Source organism: Staurois parvus, unplaced genomic scaffold (genome assembly GCF_062004578.1).
Source record: "Staurois parvus isolate SC_StPar_1 unplaced genomic scaffold, SC_StPar_1.0 ptg000548l, whole genome shotgun sequence".
Lineage (NCBI taxonomy): Eukaryota > Metazoa > Chordata > Amphibia > Anura > Ranidae > Staurois > Staurois parvus.
The window spans coordinates 4,875,577-4,897,541 of record NW_028318344.1 but is presented as its reverse complement, the minus strand read 5'-3'; the positions used below and the strand labels follow the sequence as shown (position 1 = coordinate 4,897,541).

Genomic DNA, 21,965 nt, shown 5'->3' with positions numbered 1-21,965 from the left:
AGGCCAAGTGGCAAACTTTTTAGCTGCATGTAAAGCCAAATTACAGTATTAGAAAAGAGTATAGATAGTGGTCCAATCCAGGTATGAGGATTGAGGAACAAAATAACATGTCATTATTTAATCACAGGTAAACATACTCTTTAAACATTGCTTTCACAACTGATTCCTTCCAGAGCACCTATTTTATTAGTATGCAAATTCTCAGAGAAAAGCTGCATTATGTGGATTGCATGACTCGTGGAAAAGAAAAGTGCTAGATCTAAGTCTGTAGAAAAATTGTCTTTAGTAGTGTGTGGCTATACAATATTGTTCCTTTAATTGGTAACTAGCGATTAGAATATGTTATTTTCTGGCAATAAAGGAAAAAACAAACCTACTGAGTACAGCTCAGAGGTTGGGCAAAAAGCAGCTACTAAAAATGGCAAATGAGGCTTGCAGTAGTAGACTTATGCAAACAATTTATTAATGGTATCAAAAAAATAATCTATTATCAAAAATAGCTCAGTATTAGAAACACGCAGTGCTTATTCACCAATGCAAAAAATACCAAAGTGCATTAAAAACAATGTACACCAAGTAAATATCCGGACATCTATTTTAAACATACATTATATACAGTATACACTGAAAAGGAATCCAGTGCGGTCAACCGCCTCATCTAGTACATAAACCAACTTCAATCCAGCTGGAGATGCAATGCATATATGCCCATAGGCCTCACACTACTGCCTATTCCTACTAATTCACCCTAATATCTAGCTAATGCACTACATCTCCCCAATGGGTAGTGAAGAGTCCCAATGGACATGTGGAAGTAAAATTAGACTTTCATCCACTGCACCAGCTGGTTGGCATTTAGTATATGCCTAAATGTAATGCAGATAGAGGCAGCACAAAAGCAAAGAGACTTGCAACATAATCAATAGTCATTCAACAGCAGCTAGACGTCTCAAGGAGTCTTGCTTAGTAATGGTTTATCAGCTGGTATATCCTCCTTGCCTTTGAACCGTCATCAAATGCATAGAGGTTGAATGGTTTTGGCAATAAGCCTTTTATTCCTCTAATGAATGACTATTGAAGCAGAGCACAAGCAAGATATCAAAGGGATCAGGTCAAGACAACCAAATAGTAAACAAGTAGGAAAACGCTTAGCAGGATAACGAATGACTATTGAAGCGGAGCACAAGCAAGATATCAAGGGGATCAGGTCAAGACAACCAAATAGTAAACAAGTAGGAAAGCGCTTAGCAGGATAACGAATGACTATTGAAGCGGAGCACAAGCAAGATATCAAGGGGATCAGGTCAAGACAACCAAATAGTAAACAAGTAGGAAAGCGCTTAGCAGGATACAAGCATTCTCAGCCAAGCAGTCACTCAGGAAGTGTATAAGTAGCAAAGTGTCCACCCTTATCAATAGCCCCAGATCAACCCTGTCAGATGGTCGTCCATATGGGGAGTGGGCTTTCATAACATTGCTTGTCTACTTGGCAGTATGCAATACAGGATATCCCATCTTACCACACTGCTGGCACTTCATTCCTTCCCTATACACTTACCATCCATGGTACGATGTAGTAACTCCTTGCTATAGGTAGCCACTCTGTTGGTAGCCCAGGCTCCCATGCTTCCTAAAGTCCTGCTGTTGTGCAGGTAGGCATTGGGGCTGTACCTACATGACATTACTAGACGTACCGAGGACATCAATGCGTTTTGCTAACATACAAGCGTAACTTCGACAGGACCACAGGCAGCTTACAATTCACCCTCTTACATTGGGTTGGCCTAATAGCCGTAGCCATCAATTTCACATTTCTTAAAGTGATATTGTACAATTTCCTCCTGACTAGGTTCAAGTCCCCATTCATACTTGTATCTTCCACCTTTGGGATCAATCACCATAAAGGGGCTCTCCAAGTGCAGATAACTTTAAAGATTAAAAATCAGCAATTGGAAATGATAAAAATAGGACATGCTTCTCTGTGTAATAGGTAAGTATTCCCTAAATCTATCCTCTCAGATATATAATATTCAAACTAACCTTCCTGTCTACTATCAGAAGAGTGAGCGATGCATTGCAATGCACTACAGTACACTGAAATAACATACAGGTAAAAAAAAAAAAAAAATGACCTGTGCACTATAATAGCTTTATTATAACATCTTCATTTGTCATGGCAGCACACAAGTGTTCTTTACTGCCAAGTGGTGTGGTGTGGTGTGGACTATCGCTTTCCAAGCCTTCCCATGGTTAATGTTATAGCTGATCAAATATGTTTTAAGTTTTGTTGGATTTTCCTTTGTTTTAACCTCTTCCCCGCCGCCCTATAGCAGAAATACTGCTACAGGGTGGCAGGGCTGCACAAAATCATGTACATATACATGATTTGTATTTTTAGTAGGGGGCGTGCGCCAAGCTACCCACTCCTCCGTTGGCGGCTACAGGTGTTGATCACTGGGTGATCCCCCGCCGCCACCCGGCTATCACTGTGAAACAGTGACAGGGGAGAGATCTGTGTGTAAACAACAGAGGTCTCTCTCCTGCCAGCAGTAACATGCTGCTGTGTATTTCTCTGCACAACAGAGAAATACACAACAGCATGTTTCCCCAGTAAAACACACACTGCACATCTTGTAAAATAGCACACAGTTAACCCTTTGATCGTCCCAGATGTTAACCCCTTCCTGTCCAGTGTCATTAGTACAGTGTCAGTGCTTTTTATTAGCACTGATCACTGCACTAGTGTCATTAGGTTGTCAGTGGCAGTTAGTCAGCCCCCCCCCCCCCAGTGTCAGAATGCCCACCGCAGTCCCACAGTCCTGCTATAAGTTGTTGATCGCCGCCATTACCAGTATTAAAAAAAAATAGCAGTATATATACCGCCATTTGTAGATCCTATAACTTTCACGTAAACAAATTAATTTACACGTATTGGGATTTTTTTTAGCAAAGACATGTAGCAGAATACATTTTGGCCTAAATGTATAATGAAATCGGATTTTAAAAATTTTTTTCCTGGATATGTTTTATAGTAAAAAGTCAAAAATATAGTTTTTTTTTTTATAATTGTCGGTCTTTTTTTGTTTATAGTGCAAAAAATAAAAAAGCACAGGTGATCAAGCTCTGTTTGTGAGAAAAAAAGACATTAATTTACGTACAGCGTTGCATGACCACACAACTGCCAGTTAAAGTAACCTGGCGCCATATCGCAAAAAATGGCCTGGTCAGGAAGAGGGGTAAATCTTCTGGAGGTCAAGTGTTTAATATGTTGCTATTAATAAATGTGTATTTACATGCTAATGCCCTATGTACACCTTTCACTTTCTTGATCTTAATTACTCTGCAGGTACAGCACAGCACCATCGACTGTCTTCTCCCTGCATCCTAGAATGAGTAATTGCAGCAGTCGTGCACTGACCCTACTCAGTAGTGTCTTTGGAGCGTGTGGTCTCCTTCTTGTCGGCATAGCCGTTAGCACTGATTACTGGCTGTACATGGAAGAAGGAATCGTTCTACCTCAGAATCAAACTACTGAAGTCAAGATGGCATTACATGCAGGACTCTGGAGGGTGTGCTTTGTAGCTGGTAAGTCTATCAATATTACAAGGATTCACAATGAAATGCTGCTTACATCTGTATTTTTGAAAGTTTCTGTTGGTGGGGTAATTGTGCAGGTATGAATCTACGTAGAGATGAGCAGCAATTGGTGTCAAGCAGACTCTCATTTGAAGATGTGTGAATTTCCTTTCTTCAGTGTTAGGAATCCTCCTGGATAAGCTGTGGATGGGAGCATAGGCTGCAGGGCCAGATGTTGCTGGCCTTGTTTTGCTTCCCACCCATTTGTGTTCAGCTATTCTTTCTACAGTTAAAGTGGACCTCTTGGTTGCTTTATATAATGGGAGGTGCAGTGCAGTGGCAGTGATCACACAGAGTCCAGCTAAAGAAATAGAACTTGTATTAACAGCCAAGTCAGAATGCAAACAGCCCGGTGGGGAAAGCACCAGACTGGGGACATGCACAGAAAGTCTTGGAAACGTAGAATAGAGTGGATCTTGAGCGTGCCAACAGCATTTGTCTCAAACGGCAGAATGTGGCCTCGCCAGTCTGCACCCAAATGGAAGGATTCCAGGAAGGGTGGCGTGTCCCTATCCTGTCCCTGCTCATCTGGAACTTTACCTAACACTACTTACTTTCCCTGACAGACAAGTGACCTGTCCCTGCACTACCCACTTACAAAAATGCATGCCAAGTTTTAAATAGACTCTGCCTGACCCAAGATGGTCACCAGAGTCACACGAGGTGTCAGCATCCAGTGACCTAGGAAACCATAGAGGATTATGCTACTCATGGCTTCCTCTCCCTCTGCAATGCTGCTTCAGTAGAGCACCACCTACAGTAGAGAAAATAGACTGCATCTGCGTACATATACAGTAAGTCTGCACAAATACATTTCTGACATTGCACAATATACAGCAACAATATATTTTTAAAAAATGCTGCACCCTTTAATAAAAACCAGTACTTGATCACCAGGCAAGTGACTTTGCTGTAGGCAAGAGGAAGCATTTCTTCAGCCTCCTATCCCCCAGTGATCGGAATGCAGCACAGGAATCAGGATATATGTTTGTGTCATCTCCACGCTAACAGCTCAATCAAGGAATTAGATGCTGACCTGAATGATGTCTAAACAAAGATGGCTTTGTCCTTCTATAGAGCAAGGACAGAAGAAGACATTGTCAAGAGGAATACAGTGATCTCTATGAGAGAAAATACATATTTGTAGATCTTACACTTACACATTGCTTAGCATGCATGTATGCAATTAACATGAAAAAATGTATTTGATCCTAGTTCCACTTATAGCCCCACATCTTTTCAATTAAATGAGTGTGCCAACACATGTTCATTCCTTTGCTATTGTTTTTAATGGTGCTAGTTCTCATGTGTGTGCGTCATTGTTCTGCATGTGCCACATTTTCCAAGTCATTTTTTAGTGTGTCAACACACATTGTAGGCACTGTTGAGTGCAATGTTAGTGCTTGAAAATGCAGATAACATCCGTTTTATTGTGTTTTTAGCTCACGGTAACTATCCTCATGTTGCAACCTCATCTTTGAACAAGAAAGCACAGAATGCATGAAACTGCAAAAAAAACACATGAAAATGTGTGTTTGAAATATGCATAAAAATGTATAACAAACACATCCAGCTTTTTGATGGTTTCTGTGTCACTAGGAATACCAGTGCTCTCATTCTGCCTCTACCCTTCCCTCCCCTTGGCTATGATGGTTCAATCACTGGATCATAATCCCACACTCCTCATTCATCCCTAGCTTAAAGATTCTAATTCTGCCTGCTTATCCCAGGTACAGCAGTTGAAACTCAAGACTACAACATTATTGCATACCATATATTATTCAATGTTATACTTTATAAAAAAACCAAAACTGTGATAGTGATCTATTGGCCGTTCACTAATGTAGTGGGCCAAACAATCTACAATGTACAGTCTTCATTTGAAATGACACCAGATGGTATAGCATTTTTGGGGTTACTAATGTCCCCTTTTACCAGGGGTTTGAAAGCTGTATAGCACCAGAAATGATGACTCTTGGAGAAAGGTTTTGGGAGCTTATTATCCTTTGTGTTAATACTGTTGCTGGGATTCTGCTTTGGTCTGTTAGTCAAGTCCTTCAAAAGGTTTTAGTACATGGTCCATGTTCTCCATCTCCACAGGTTGACAGTGTTGTTGTTGAAAAGTGGGTCCATTGCTTCTCTATAGAGTAGAGCCACCCTAAGACAGTAAGAGGGAGATTTACTAAAACTGGTGCACTCAGAATCAGCTTCTAACTTCAGCTTGTCCAATTAAGCATTGATAGAAAAAAAACCCTGGAATTGATTGGTTTCTATGCAGATCTGCATCTGATTTTGCACTCTCTGGTTTTAGTAAATAACCTCCTAAGTGTGTTACTGGTCAGATCACCAGGAAAAAAAGGGAAAAAGTGTAAATAAAGCAAACTAATGCAGTCACCACATTTAAAATGATTGAAACCCCTTCCATATACTTAGTGAAGTGACTAGCATCAGGTGATACACAAAGATGAAACACATCTAACATACAGTAAGTTGTACATAAGTTGTACCTGTTTATCTGTGGCCCTTTCTTATCTACAACCTTCAAGAACACACGCTTTATACAGCATCTCTTAGCTCTGAAAAGCAAGGGATGATGATCTGAAGTCTCACAGTGTAGTGCTCAGTGGGGAGAGTTCTGAGCCCTGATTGGAGGGAAGGGACACACACCCCTCCTCACAATTCACGGGAACATGCGCAGCTGTGGCTGGGAATCACAGGCTGTGTGCTAGAGCTTTTTTCCCTGTCTCCTTCCTATCTCTCAGGGTTAGGAAAAGCAGACATATGTGACTTATGCAGGTAACAGAAGAAGAAAAAAAAACATTGAGTGCTTTGGATAAAGACAAGTACACAGTATAGAAGGGTGTGCTTTGTTCATATTTCATGTCTGCAGTTTACAACCACTTTAAGGAATGGTAAGCCTCTTTTGGGGTTTAGATACATTTTTAGGAGTCAAGGGTTAGTGCATACATTCTACAGTATTGTGTAGGCTAACTGTAGTGCAATAACTCACAGCTGTTATGACTTATGAAGTGCACGCTTGTTAATGAATTGTGATACAAATTGGCAGTAGGTGAGGCAACAATCTCACAAACACTGCAGTTGGCATTTTTTAACTAAACTATGACAGTATCAGGGAAAAGAATAAACATTAATTTGGGGGAGGCAGTCTTTTGCAAGGCAGAAGGCTTTGTGACACCTAGTCATTAAACTGTAACTTTGGCAAAGCTGGCAATGTCTGGCCGCCGATACAACAGAAATGGACAATGGCACTGCTTAGATCTGAGCCAAGGTGGGCAGCTAAATCAATGGCTGCACTATGCTTTCCTCAATTCAATTTCACTGCTGTCAAATCCATTTGGAGAAGCAGTACCAAGACTGACAAAATGTGACACAGACCCTTTATAAGTTTTCTTTACAGCAGCATGCAGTACTTAGCCAGAATGATTTATAACTGTAGCAATACCCTTATGCACCTTTCTGTATTGGCCAGCCCTAACTGCACACACATCAAAGCACTGTATAATATATTTCCCTCAAAGGTATTACAAGATAGATAAAGAATGCATTCCGTATTTGCAAGTGATAAGTATGAAAAGTTGTTGCTCTCATTTTCCCATAATGATGTCTCTTACATGAATTTGAATAATACATGATTTGCATTCATTTACTTATTTTGTGGAAAAACTGTGTGCAACACCCAATTTGCTCACTAGCATGTCAAAGACGAAAGGCTTAACTTTTGGCTTTGCTCTAATTGGCCATGCTCTAATTGTTACACATCCTTTTTATTGCAGTTAGCATTGTCTCCTGTCTTTTAAAGGCTTGATTCTTTGAAGCTTGCTGCTCAATTATACATTAATTTTCTTTTTCTATAAGCAAATCTCAGTAATCATCTTGGATTTATACACTGTGCTTATAAATATTAGTCTTAGTGATAGGGTTTTATTTAGGGTAAGCAGTGAGTGTGAGCTACAGTATTTAAAGGCAACATAATAAAAAATATCTTTCAGCTGCTGAAATTAATATGTATTAGCTATGCATGTAATTTTTTACATTCTAGTCATATTTTCACATATCTTCTAGAACCATATGGTACTCCTAAAACCCAAGGTGCGCTATTGTGCACAGACTTGAATCTGGCTGCACAATTATGGGTTGTTTGCATACTTTCCTGCTGGTTTGTTTTTTGTCTTTTACTCATTATTAATGTCTCCATGACTGCTGAGAAACATAAAAGTTAAATTAAAGTGGCCTTACCCAAATATTAATTTTGAATTGGAAAAGGGCAAGGTCGCAGCTCTATTCTTTATTGCCATTAAACATAAACAGCCAATATACATTTTCTGTCCCAGTCATGATTTTACTGTGAGCACCTAAACAAAATTCACAAAAAAAATTGAATGCCTGTCCTCACCATGAATGCTGGACTGATATTGGACAAACCCAACAACCTATTTAAGGGAATAAACCATGAGTAGCCATCTGGTCGCTGGCAAGGTACCAACCGCCAATAAATATGTGACAATGAAGCAGAAAACAAGGTGGGTGGTTGGGTGGTAAACTTGTCAGATGCGTTTTTGAAGGTCAGTGATTATAGTCCAGATCTTGAAGCCCACCTCTTAATCCAATAAGACCAGTATATAAATCAAAATAACTGTAACCTGCTGAATCTGCAGAGCCTCTTAGGATGCCATGCTCCTGTTTTGGCGGTTTCGCTATCCACACTTATTTACTTGATCCTATACAGATTATAAACGTAATAAGTGATTATAACCTTTTGTCTATACCTGAATTTAGCCAATAGTATTAATATTAAAAGATAACCACTGTGCAAAAAATAAAGATCTAATTTATTTACACAGCAAGGAAGCTTTCTATTAATCAAATACAAGAAAAATATAATACAGAATGTTATCAATACAAAGGCTACAAGATAGTTACAAGAAAAAGACAGAGCACTGGTGATACATTACAGCATCCTGATGTTCTGAGGTCTGTGCTGTGGGAAAGCACATGGCAGGAAAGGGGAGGCTTCTCCATTGTCCAAGGTGTTTTATGCACTTTACAAGAGACCATCCCAAGAACCACCCACCCAAGTTATCTTCCAATGGGTGGGCTTCAGAGCAAGGTACACAAAGAAGCAATTGCCTTCCCCCTCACCTCCATTGAGTCTTTTGTGTAATCCCCCCCCCCACACACACAGTCACAGTAACATACATAGGTGTGTTGAGGTGATACAACAGATGGTAAATATGTTGCATACATTGAGACCCTGAACAGAAGTTATTATAGGCCCAAAATAGCCACCACATCTCCCCCTGAAGTTCATTCGAGAACTTATGCCCTCCCTCAATGATTTTGTACCCACCCATGACCACCCAGAAGGCCCAACCCCCCCACCACCACTGCGGCCTCCTCTTCTTTCTTGATCACGAAGGAACTCCTAGTAAACAAAGAAGTCCTGGTGCCTCCGAGACCTCACATTCGCACCATGAATGCCTGTGCTGCGATGTTTCCTCACCCCTCTGCCTTGGAAGGATGGAACTCCAACATCGATGGCGGGATCCTGGTATCTTTAGTCCCGTAGCTTGGGAACACTGTGCAATGTTTGCAGAGATTGGATCAGACCGCGAAATGGCACTATTCAGCATGGCGAAAGATAGTTGAGGAAGGTCTAGCTTTTGCACCCTTGTCTCTAGAGATGACGTGGTGGTTGTTGTTTCTTCAGGTGGTGGTAGGGCAGGCCTCCAGACAATCATACATGGATACGAAAAAAGAGAAGGAGAATGTTATTGGGGGGAAATCAAGCGTGAAGCAGCTGTTTGGCCTTTAAGGTTGTTAACCATAGGGGGTCTTAATGTGGGCAAGTAAAGCGGGATCCCCACAGGATGCAGAGTCTGAGCAACAGCCGGTATTTACCAGAGCCCCTGAAGGTGGGGATGGCCGATGCTGCATGCTATTGTCAGGTCTCAGTTCCTGGGTTCTCCCCACCCACTCACAGAGCTCGGGGTGGAAACTATAAACAGATGTCTGCAGGAAGCAATTCTAAGCCTGTGGATCCCCATCGGACTCTTGAAACTGAACCGGGCACAAATGCCACAGCCTTATAATTCAGGCTAAAAAAATTACATGAAACAAGGAAAAAAAAAAAAAGAGAGGAAAGAGTAATAAAAGCAAAAGCATAAACAAAACGATATAAAAAATAAAAAGGGTACAGATTTAATGCTCCTCCAACTACGACTTTTACTTTAGGATGGTGAAGAGCAATGAATCTGTATTCATACAAAAAAATTAAAAATGAGAAAAGGTGAAAAAAAAATAATATATACTGTGGATATATATAGTCGCCTGGGAAAACTGCATTAAAACACAAAAACATTGCAAAAAAATTGCAGCAGTTACTAGACAATAGACAAGTCCTCCACCATACTATAATCAACAGTATATTTGCAGGTCAGGTACACAAAAACAGGGATAGTAAAAAAAAATTTGATTGAAAAAAAACTTTTAGAATTTAGATAAACCTGACTGCATTTTATTTCTCCAATTTAGAGGCTTCTCCCTAAAACAAACCAAAAAAACAATAAAAAGGGGAAAAAAGAAACAAAGAACATCAAGAGTTTCCTTTTCCTTTATGTTGTTTTAGGGTCCTCTCTTGAATGTGCAAATTTCTTTTGTGTGTATCGGATCAGGTTCTTTAGAGAGCAGTTAATGGCCTCTCGGTTTCTCAATAGGAGATACCTCATTGAGGTACACCTTCTTATAAGTTTGGTGATCATTTTCCTGACAGTGATGCACATTATTAATTGCATCAGGAAGAGCAACAGGGTTACACAAATCAGGTGAAGAGGGTGGAGTAAGATGTTTAAGAAAGCTGTGGCTCTAGGACTGTACCTGAAGAAACTCATCAGCATACCTTAGCATCTCTCTAATGTGTGTGTTACTTGGATTAATCGACTTTGATCCAAAGGTAACACCTAAATTGACCACTCCACTCCTCCTAAGACATCCTGATCTCCAGCTCCCCTGTTACCTTCTCCCCTGCTCATCATCAGGACTACTCCAGAACCTCTGGAACTCCCCTCCCCAGTATGTCCAGCCAACTCCTATCCTGTTCACCGCTAGGTGATCCCAGAAAATTAATTTATTTATGGAAACTTCATCTGCCTCCACCTAAAAACTATACCTCAGCCAGCAACATCAGACCATTCTCCCGCAGCTATTACTCTTTGTACCACCCCCTCCCTTTAGATTGTAAGCCCCTTGAGCTGGGCCCTCCTGTTGATGCTCTGCACAAACTGTTGGCGCTATCTAAAACTCAAACTTTTAACTCTGGCCCAAATCCCAAAGGAAGTTTCTGTAGGTGTATGGAGGTGTCAGGTTTGAGACCAAGCCTTTTCCCTGAGGTAATAGGGGTATATCCCTGTGTCTCTGCTATTCTTTGTGCCAGCATTGCTGTCTCCTGTAAAGCCCCAAGCCTAACATAGCACCCTCCTTTCTCCAGCACCCATCAGTATCAATCATCTGAGGATGTCCGGACTCATAAACCATCAAAACATGATGGACTCGGGGGTATAACACAGTAAAGTCTGACAGGATAGTACCCAAATTGACTGCGGTATATGCACATTGTTCAGTCCCTGCAGCTGGACACAGGGATGAGACAGTGCAAGTCAGGCATTGATAGCCAAGGACCTGAGCCATCCACCAATCCTTATGACTCATAGCAAACTTGGATACTACCCTACCTGTGTCTTTTCAAAGTGGAAATTATCCCACTGAGAAAAAAAAAAACAATCATTCCTCCGAGGTCCTGGGACACCTCTGATCGTACCTGGGTACTGGACAGAGCAAGTTGGATTTCCTGACCCCTTCACCAACATGTAGCAGACCTCCCAATTTGGTTCTGAGTATCTCCAGATCCGTATTGTAATATTAATTGAGGTACACTAGGAGTCTAGGACAGGAAGGGCACCTATGGGTACTATGTGAGGAGACTACAGCATACCCGAATGTATCACAAGGTGAAGGGCTCTTGGAAGAGCCGAGGCACAGTGTTCAAGGATCTGCTGCTATTGGGAACAATTGGCCAATAAACAAATAAGAATCTCTTGCAGCGCCGAGGTGCTGGGATCACTAAACAGGGGGTAAAATTCAATTTGACAGGTGTGCATAGAGACACACAGATACTGGGGACAAATATACAAAAACACATAAAAACAGCCATGCAAACAAACAAACTGAATTCTCTAGAAGACAGGTAGAGGTACACTGTGACACTGGACAGGAAACAGGCTTAAAAATACAATTGGGTACACAAAGGCAGGCTGCTAGGAACAATAAGGTGACAAGCCTATGGTAATTAGGTAAGCTTGAAAAGAGAGCCTGGCTGGGGGTGGGGGTGAAGCTAACTGAATTAACAGCAGGAGGTTAACCAATCTACAACACAAGTTTTGTGAGACAACAAGGATCAGCCAAACCTTACAAGTTAAAGCCATGGCACTACATATACCATCATACCTACTGATCCTTAGGAATATCTTCACAAAACACAAACACAATAGATGTAGTAACACTTTTTAGCGCTGTCCTAATCAGATTTCCATCTGAAAACTGGCTTTACCTAGTCACCAATCAGTGGAGCAAAGAAACTTGTTCATACTTTAGCTCCATACATGTCAGATTAGGACATACAAGTGTACAATCCAAACGCACACGTTCCTGCATTACCAATGGCGGTGTGTATAAGTGGGTGCTGCAGCGACCGTCTGCTGGAACCGAACAGAATCAGCAAAGCAAATTTTCACCAGCACACTGAGGATCACCAAAAGTTTTAATGAACGATCACGTGGTTATAACAAAGTAATTAGAATATAACATACAACACACGCTTAGACCTGAACAGTAAGACACAACCTGACTGACAAACTCAAACAAGCACCATCTAACTAATGGGGGTGAAACTCATAAACATGGACATGTGAAAACAGACAATACAGGAGAAAGACAATTTTGGAACGAGATGATCTCCTTCTGTTCGGAAAGCCCTGAAAGCCAATGACAAAACCTGTGAGGTAAAACACCAATAAAATTTAGAAATAAAACATTACATTTCCACCTAAAAAATAAACAACCAATGGTTAGGGCTTTACAACAGCAACACAGCTTACAGTGAATATTAAAAAAAAAAAAGATGTTTAAAGAGTGCGCTTTTTCTATTACAAAAAAAAATTGTTGACGTCAACTAATTATTACCACGTGGATTTTGTTTATGGTATACCATTAATATCCAAAAAAAAAAAAAATTGTTTACCATGGTTAAAATGAGCAGCTCAAAACAAACATTTTAGTGTTACCATTCATTTACAAAATGTTGTACTTCACCAAGAAAATTCTCCAAACTTGTCTTTCTAGAAAAACAAACACATCATAGTGAATACAGCTCAGTACATTTGCATATGAATAGGATCATTTCCACTCACAGACCTGGCTATACAGAAGGGGGGGGGGGAACAGTTGTTGGTGGGCTGTCAGCAACTGAGACATTAGATTTTTTGAAGCTCTAACACACACATTACATTCACCTTCAGACAAGACAACATAGATTCCATAAACACACTCTTACAATTTGTTATCTTAAAGACAAACTCTAGATACCACTAATACCATCATGTCTTCTCCAATAACCTGGACTTTTTCTTTTTACTTCCATAAAATCCATTTTGGAAGTTTGAGATTCTTTTAATGATTCCTCCCTTTCCAGTTGCTTATTCTCAGCCTGTGTAGATGCATTCTCTACCTTCATCTGCTGGAATGGGACCCGTGATCTCGGCCGTTCATACTTATTACACTTCGGCCATGTTCGTGCAATGTGGCCAAATAATCCACATGCATAACATTTGATCTTTTCTAAGGTGGTCCGGCATCTATTAGCTAAAGGCTTTGTTTTAGACTGAGAATATTCAGTGACTGACACCTGATTTGCAACTTTTTCTGGCTGCATACAAAATGAAGGGGTAGCTTTACAATCGCTCCTACCATCCAGAGATTTACAGATGTTCACACAGACACTAGGGGAGGATGATTTTTCACTGAATTCACAAATACTTAAATCAGTCTTTTTATCATCTACTTTGATGGGAAAATGAGCGAGCTGCTTCTGGCAGTCCACAGAAAATTGATTCAATTCACTTTCTGTGTTCTTCAATTTTTCTACTAACTGATCAATTTTCTCCTGTAATCTTTTGTTATCTCTTGTTAGCTGTTGGTGGCTAGCATCAGAATTGGTTACAGAAGTTTTTAAACTACTCTTTTGGATACTTCAAGAGCTTCCTGTAGTGATTCGTTTTGCACCTTCAGATGCTCATATTCCTTAGCCATCCAACAGGCAGCAAAGATCAGTGGAGTTTTTCCCGCACGCTTACTATAACTTTTCCCGCTAGGTTTTGATTTTGTATCTTCTTCTAACTCCAGTCTGGCCTTTCCCTGACTAACTTCTCTGTTTTCCTCATTCTGTTCCTGTTCCTCACAGTCTTTTGGTCTTACCTTGTGGCTCTCCCTTTTCATCAACTGCTGATAACAGTCCATATCAGTGCTTGAGAATTCCACTGGCAAGGACTGGGTAACTGCATAAGGCCCCAGTCCTGAAGATTGCTCATTGTCCCCCTGTTCATCATTGCCACAATTCTGGGGTTTAGACTTTTGTGACTGTTCCTTTATACATTTACTTTCAAGTGTTTGGAATGCGTTCTCATGGAATGATTCCATATTAAAAACATTCCCTGCTTCCCTACTCATTGACTCTAACAGCCATATACTCCAAGCATCTCTTTCATTTGGGCGTGTCATCTTTTTATGATGATCATACCAAAGGTCTTCCCAGGTCTTAGGTTTAAAAGTACCTCTTTTAGAATACTTCATTCCAGTCCAGCGCTCCCAATCATGTATGTATTCTACCACCCAGGGTCCATATTTACCGATCATCTCTTCCCTTGGGGTCAGTTGGCAGGGTTTGCCACACTTAGACGCCCTCCTTGAGTTGATGCTGTTACCCATCCTTACGGATACCGGACCCTGGAATAATTCCCAACCTTAAGCGGTTGCCCCAACCTTGAGCGGTTGCCCCCAGAGGTAGCTAATCTCTGGCCAATGATTGGGTTGACAGGTTCTGCCCCTGTCACCGTTGCTGCTTTTCACTACTTGTAATATAGTCCTTCAAGCAGCCTAGGGATCACCCGAACTTGATAGTTCAATCCCCCCCGTGGACGTTTCTGAAGTATTCTGACAGATTTTTTCCTAAATTGCTCCTATTATCCCAAGAAGGATTAGAGTAAACTTAAATAATCAAAATTTGAGTGCTTGAAACGCATCAGGCGTGAGACACAGCTACTTGCAGTATGGTGTGTAGTAGTTACAATATAGCTGGTTCTCACAGATCTAACTACACGCTTACAATCTACAGTTAGTAAATTACAAAGAGGACAGATTCATACTCACACCCCGCTGCAATAGGTGCAACCCAGCAGTTATGATGTTTCCTTATACACTCTCAGTACAATTTTAATTCAATTATACTGTTCATAATCAGTCTCATCAAAATATTAGTAAAGACAAAAGGTAAAAATGACATTTGACAAAGCTTACTAGTCTAGGTATTTTAGACAGAAATGGAAGATAGACATGAAAACAAAGAAAGATGTAAATAATTATCTATTCCACACAACAAGTAACATTTACCTAAACATTCAGACTTCCTCACTAAAGGGGCACCATTTGTTTTGGCGGTTTCGCTATCCACACTTATTTACTTGATCCTATACAGATTATAAACGTAATAAGTGATTATAACCTTTTGTCTATACCTGAATTTAGCCAATAGTGTTAATATTAAAAGATAACCACTGTGCAAAAAATAAAGATCTAATTTATTTACACAGCAAGGAAGCTTTCTATTAATCAAATACAAGAAAAATATAATACAGAATGTTATCAATACAAAGGCTACAAGATAGTTACAAGAAAAAGACAGAGCACTGGTGATACATTACAGCATCCTGATGTTCTGAGGTCTGTGCTGTGGGAAAGCACATGGCAGGAAAGGGGAGGCTTCTCCATTGTCCAAGGTGTTTTATGCACTTTACAAGAGACCATCCCAAGAACCACCCACCCAAGTTATCTTCCAAAGGGTGGGCTTCAGAGCAAGGTACACAAAGAAGCAATTGCCTTCCCCCTCACCTCCATTGAGTCTTTTGTGTAATCCCCCCCCACACACACAGTCACAGTAACATACATAGGTGTGTTGAGGTGATACAACAGATGGTAAATATGTTGCATACATTGAGACCCTGAACAGAAGTTATTATAGGCCCAAAATAGCCACCACAGCTCCCAACAGGCAAGACTTCCTTTTTAAAGTACTTAAGATGTTGTCATTTCCACTTGTTGGTATTGGTATCTCCTGTTTTTGGTGTGTCCCTCAGCCAGCAAGGGAGAGACTCCATAAATGTGAGTTGGTGTTTCAATTGGTTGACTCTGCCACTGGCGAGATGCTGCCAGCATCAGAATTGCCTTTTAAGGCTCGTTTTCAATGCTTATTGAATACCACTTCTGTTTTTGAAGTCAGCTAATCTCAGCTGTTAACCCTGTTAGGTTTTTTTCTTCTTTTTTCCTACAGTAAAGCAGAAAATCTCCAGTGTAATGTAATTCAGTATAGTTCTGATGTCTCCAGGATGAGGATTCTGCTCTTCAGTGTTTACTTCTTATAAATATGTAATTTCAATATACTCTGAAATACAAATTACTAACAACAAATATGGGACAGCGCAAACAGAACGCATGCATAAATAATTTGACTCTGCAATGTTCCAGTAAAAGTTTGTATATTTGTCTCTAAATAACCTATTTACAGTTGATGTGTGTGTGCTTTATTAAAGCTAAATGCAAACCAAGGCCTGCATGCAGTATAAAAGGGTTAGAGCCTCTGACAGGTCTTTATTGGCATCTGTTTCCCTATTTTGAAGTTTTACAATCACTTATCCTTAGGAATGCAAGACAGAAAAATGCTGGCAACCCGGTGTGCTGTTCTGGTTACTCTTTATCAGCTACATGACATGAGTACAGTGTAAGAAATGCTAACGCGTTTTGGCTATACAGCCTTGCTCATAGCATAATGTGCTTTAAAAAGACAATACTTAAATACTCTTCAAGCCCACCACCACAACTAATTGCGGAGGCAGGACTATAAACAATTAAAAACAATTAATATAGATATAATTGCAAATGGAAGGAACTAACAGAGTAATGTAAAACTACATCATCTGGAAAGACAACAGAATATACAGACACAACACATTACTTAATGAGTTACTTTAAAAATAGGTCTAAGTCCCATCTGTTGTTTAAACCAAATGATGCTCTCATATTGAGGGTGTGGATCCACCACACTTCCCTATGCAATAACATGTACACTTATATTAGGACCCTATCCTGTCTTTTGACTTAGGTTCTATGCCTCTCAGCCTTTTGCCCTGACCTCTGGTCTGTGATATGACATTGCAGGAATGAAGCCTGTACTGGCCTCTGCAAACTTTTGAACTAAACCTATTGTCTGCCAATTGTTCAAAAATCCATTCACAAGAGTGTGTTGTTTTGACATGCATTCTGATAACTATGCCCATTCATTTCCTATTGGTCCTCAATGAGTGTTACCGCACCAGAAGAATACACCTAACCCCTTCTTTGCCAATGTACTGGAGCACAATGAATGTGTTTTCACATTGTGGTGCTATAAAGATTTGGGTGGGTTGCTTAGTGCATGGATGCACATGGGGGCATTAGAACTGAATAGAAGCACTTTCAAAATACATGCACAAAGCATGTGTCCAATGTCCATCAACATGTATTAAAATGCTTCTGCATATATTGGAAGTCACTCAAATTTTCTAGTTAGCAGCTCAGCTGTCCCCAAAGAGGGCAAACCAGGGAATGACTTGGCAGTGTTAGGTATTGAGATCCATACCTCTTTGCAAAGGTTGGTAAATGATCCAATGTTCTCTAAGGCAGACAGACAAAGTGGGCATGGGGCCGGGATTTACTAAAACTAGTACACTCAAAATGTGGTGCAGCTGTGCATGGTAGCCAATCAGCTTCTTTTTTTTTGTTTCATAAACGTTTATTAAAAGGTGACAGCATAATACAAGGAAAATACACTCGAAGTAACAATCAGGTAGTGGACATACCCAGGGGCGGACTGACAACTCATGGGGCCCCCGGGCGATAGGGGATCATGGGGCCCCTGTGTCCTTGCCCAAACTCAAAAAAGCCTATGAAAAAGGTACCAGGGGCATCTCATGGGGCCCCCTACTGACTCTGGGCCCTTGGGCAGTGCCAGAGTTTCCAAATGGTCAGTCCGCCCCTGGACATACCATAAACTAAATACAGGAAAGAGAAAGGCAAAATGCGGCACTTTTGGCAATTGAAACATGTCAGGTCACGACAATGATAGGCCTGTAATACTCAGGTGTCACTATAATACGACGTGGAGGATGACAGCAATACATCCCCATCAAATACGTGTCGGCATGCCAATCTGTACAGGGGGGAGAGCAACACTCAAAGCCTGCCCCAAAGGCAATACGCCATCTTGAAACAAAGAAAAGCTTGTGGTGTAAAAGTGAATGTCCTGAGTGCTACTGAAGAACATATAAGAGACAGACTATCCTCATACCTAGTGGTCCATAAGCAAATAACAGAAAACGACTAAACCTGATATATGTATAGAAGCCTGTCAAAGAGAGAAGAAAAAAAAAAGAAGGAAGAGAAAAGAGAAAAAGAAAGGGAAAGGAAAAAGATGGGAGCCAAAAAAAAAAAAAAAGCCAATCAGCTTCTAACTTCAGCTTGTTCAATTAAACTTTGGCAATAAAACCTTGAAGCTGATTGGTTTCTATTCATATCTGCACCAGATTTTGCACTCTCCAGTTTTAGTAAATAACCCCAAGTGTGTTCCCCAATCTCTTCTTGCAGAAAGGTGCCCAAATCTTCCAAGTTTTCTAAGAGCATACCAAGTACTCTGCCATGCCTTAGGTTTCTTTATTTCAACTTGAGCTTTCATCAAAAAGTGAACATGCACAGAGGTGTGTAGAGCTTTATTAACTGCACTGTTTAAGGCCACAGATCACTGGTGCTGTGCAATCTTGACTTCCTGGAGAGCCACTGGGATTTTCCAAGCAGAAATTAGAAATGACATACACCAGAAATCCTGAACACATGGGAAGGGAGAGGTCTTGAAGAATGACAAGGGTTTCCATCTTACGTCTCTTTTTGGTACCCTGGACAGTGATTATTGATGGCAGTGAGAGACTTTAAGGCATTTGTCCATGTTTATTTTTTATTTGGATGTCTGTATGTCATTTGATAACACCCACACTGTTTGAACATACTGTATATTAATGTCCCTGCACTGTCTGTGAATTCCTGAATGCTGTTGTCACAACAAATTGAACGCCATGGCTAAAGCAGACTTAGCATCAAAATGCACATTCAACTTTGCTTGACTTCTGCCATAATAAAACATGCTGATTAACATATAAAAATCAGAGAGACGGAACGTAAAAAAAAGTATACTAAACTTACACAGCGGCTTCCAAATGTGCCCTCTAAATGACAGGTCTGATGTGTACAGAGCCAGAAAACTCAAACATATGTGGTCAGTCTGTGAGCAGCACACTAATACATGTAATGTTTGGTCCAGGGATGCTCACTGTATGGTTCCTCCAGCTCTAGAGTAATCAGACCACAGGTGGAACTCTGCTCCAACATCAGTACTGGATACACTTTTCCTTTGATCAACCATATGAACTTAATATTAAAGTGGACCTTCCCCTCGTTTCACTAGAAAGCTCATTATCATGCAGCCCTGCATGCTGATATGAAATAATTAGTTAACCACTTCCCTTCCAGCCCATGTAGATAAGCGTCCGGACGGGAGCGCTGCCGGAACGGGTTGACATTTTTAAACATCACCCTGCATTGATTGCCTGTGCGCGCTCACCTGTTCTGCGCTTCTGGACATAGCGGAACACTGATCGCTGTACAGGACCTCTGTGTGACGTCCCGATTCATGTGATCACTGATTGGCCAATCAGTGATCACATGAATAGTAGTAAACAAGATTTCACTTCCTGACATCATTGCTTACTACTTGTGAAATCTGTGAATGATCACAGAGGTCACATGGCACAAGGCTATTCATAACAGCCTTGTACCATGTGACAAGCTGTGACCAGTCACAGCTCACATAGTATTTCTCAATGGCTGTAAGAATGCAGCCAGAGAGAAGATCAAATGATTGCTTTTACAGCCTTTATGGGTGTAAAAGCAATCAGTGTAAAAAAAGAAAAAACAATTCTTCATCACCCCCCACAAGTAGTACAGTGTCACTATGGTGACACTGTACTGCTAGGGTGACAGTATGTTAAAAAACCATAAATAATATAAAAAAAATGTAAAATACATTTTTTTTACTAAAAAATAGATGAATACATTTTGACCAAGATTTATGAAGAAAGATTATTTATTTGCAAACTTTTATAAGAAAAACACTTTTTTTCAAAAATATTGAACTTTTTCATTTATATAGCAAATAGTTAAAAATCACAGTGGTGAATAAATACCACCAAAATAAAGTATTATCTGTCTTAAAAAAATGCTAAAAAAGTCATATAGGTACAGTGTTGCATGACTGCGCAATTGTTATTCATAGTGTGACAGCACTGAAAGCTGAAAATTGGCCTGGACTGGAAGGGGGTGAAAGTGTTCAGACTTGAAGTGGTTAAACAAATGTGTTTACCCAAAATTACTGTTTTTCCACTTCCTGGTTGAGTGAAGTACTGGTGATGTAACCCTGGCCTCACAGATGCATCCTGAGAAGGCTACACCAGCAGTACCTTTCCCCGCTAATGATGTGTACCTTTCCCCGCTAATGATGTGTACCTTTCCCCGCTAATGATCACATGTTCCAGGAGGCAAACACAGGGGTTTATTTGTTAAAAGCAAATAGATTGTGCACTTTGCCAGTGCAGTTGTACTAATTTCCACCAAAGCATAGCCACTTGCTCTCCGGAAGATTTACCCTTGTTCATGACCAGGCCATTTTTTGCTATACGGCACTGCGGTACTTTAATTAACAATTGCGCGGTCATGCAACACTGTACGTAAATTAAATGTGTAATTTGTTTTTCACAAATAGAGCTTTCTTTTGGTGGTATTTGATCACCACTGAATTTTTTTATTTTTTGTGCTATAAACAAAAAAATACTGACATGTGAATTTGAAAAAATTCACATGCAAAGTGCATATTCTATTTGCCTTTAATAAATCAACTCCACAGAGTTCTAGGCAGAGTTCCAGGGCATACTGTAAAGGAAGATGAATTCAGCTTCCCTTAGTGAATATGGCCCCTGTAAGAAAGAGGAGGAAAAGAAAAATAAGGCATGGAAAGGAAAAAAAGCCTGCAAATTATGTATGTTATCTGTTTGTAGATTGCCATTACTAAACATTTCTAAAGTGGCCTTTGTTGCAATATTTAAGATAAAGGTGAAATTCCTCTTTAATCCTCATCTTTTGAAAACAGGTTCTTAACTAATAGAATATGTACTTCTCTGGATGAGGGTTCTTTATCTTGTTAAAGTTTTTCTGCAAATTATTATTTCAAAAACTAACAAAAAATATATGTTACACAAACAAATTCTAGTTGACATATATAGTCAACATGTAAAAGCTGTGCCTGACATACTTACATGTATACTTACCTTTTCAAGACTAACTCCAGGCATTTATTTGAGCTTTTGATAGAGAAAGCAAGAGATAATGTTTCTATCAAGTATTTATTTCTGCCTGGGACTTTCATTGGAGAGATTTTTCCTCCTGTCCTGTTTTTGTGACACCGGGATAAGAAATGGCAGGAAAGGCTGTAACCAGGATAGAAAGGCAAAAACAGCAGTAAAGCATTCTCAGACTAAGATTTCCTCTTCTGTGTTTTTGTCCTCCTTAGAGAGATTTCTTATTATTCCTGTCCTTTCAGGAAGCAAGAATAAATCTCCCTAATAGGGAGTCAGATAATAATAAAAACCTCTAAAGGCTCTAACTGTTCTGTCGTCTGTTTAAAAAAAACAATTTTGGCTGTTGTTGGGCCTGCTTTGAGAAACAGTGATTTATGATACTAGAAAATGACAGTATCTCCAGTCTCTTCCACACATAGTTGTAATTTCCTTTTAATTAGTGAAAAATATAACTTTCTTGTATATTCTATTACATAGTGATGTTCCCTACTG

At 40.1% G+C, this 21,965-nt stretch overlaps 1 protein-coding gene across 2 annotated transcripts in view; it reads left to right on the top strand.

The window, feature by feature from the left end:
* CACNG7 (calcium voltage-gated channel auxiliary subunit gamma 7) overlaps positions 1-21,965 on the top strand; it is a 151,050-nt gene that overhangs the window by 80,571 nt on the left and 48,514 nt on the right. For both annotated transcript variants that reach the window (XM_089690974.1, XM_089690975.1), the window contains exon 2: positions 3,347-3,585. In XM_089690974.1, coding sequence (XP_089547100.1) covers positions 3,390-3,585 — 196 coding nt within the window. In that variant the 5' untranslated portion in view covers positions 3,347-3,389. The remainder of the gene's footprint in view (positions 1-3,346; positions 3,586-21,965) is intronic.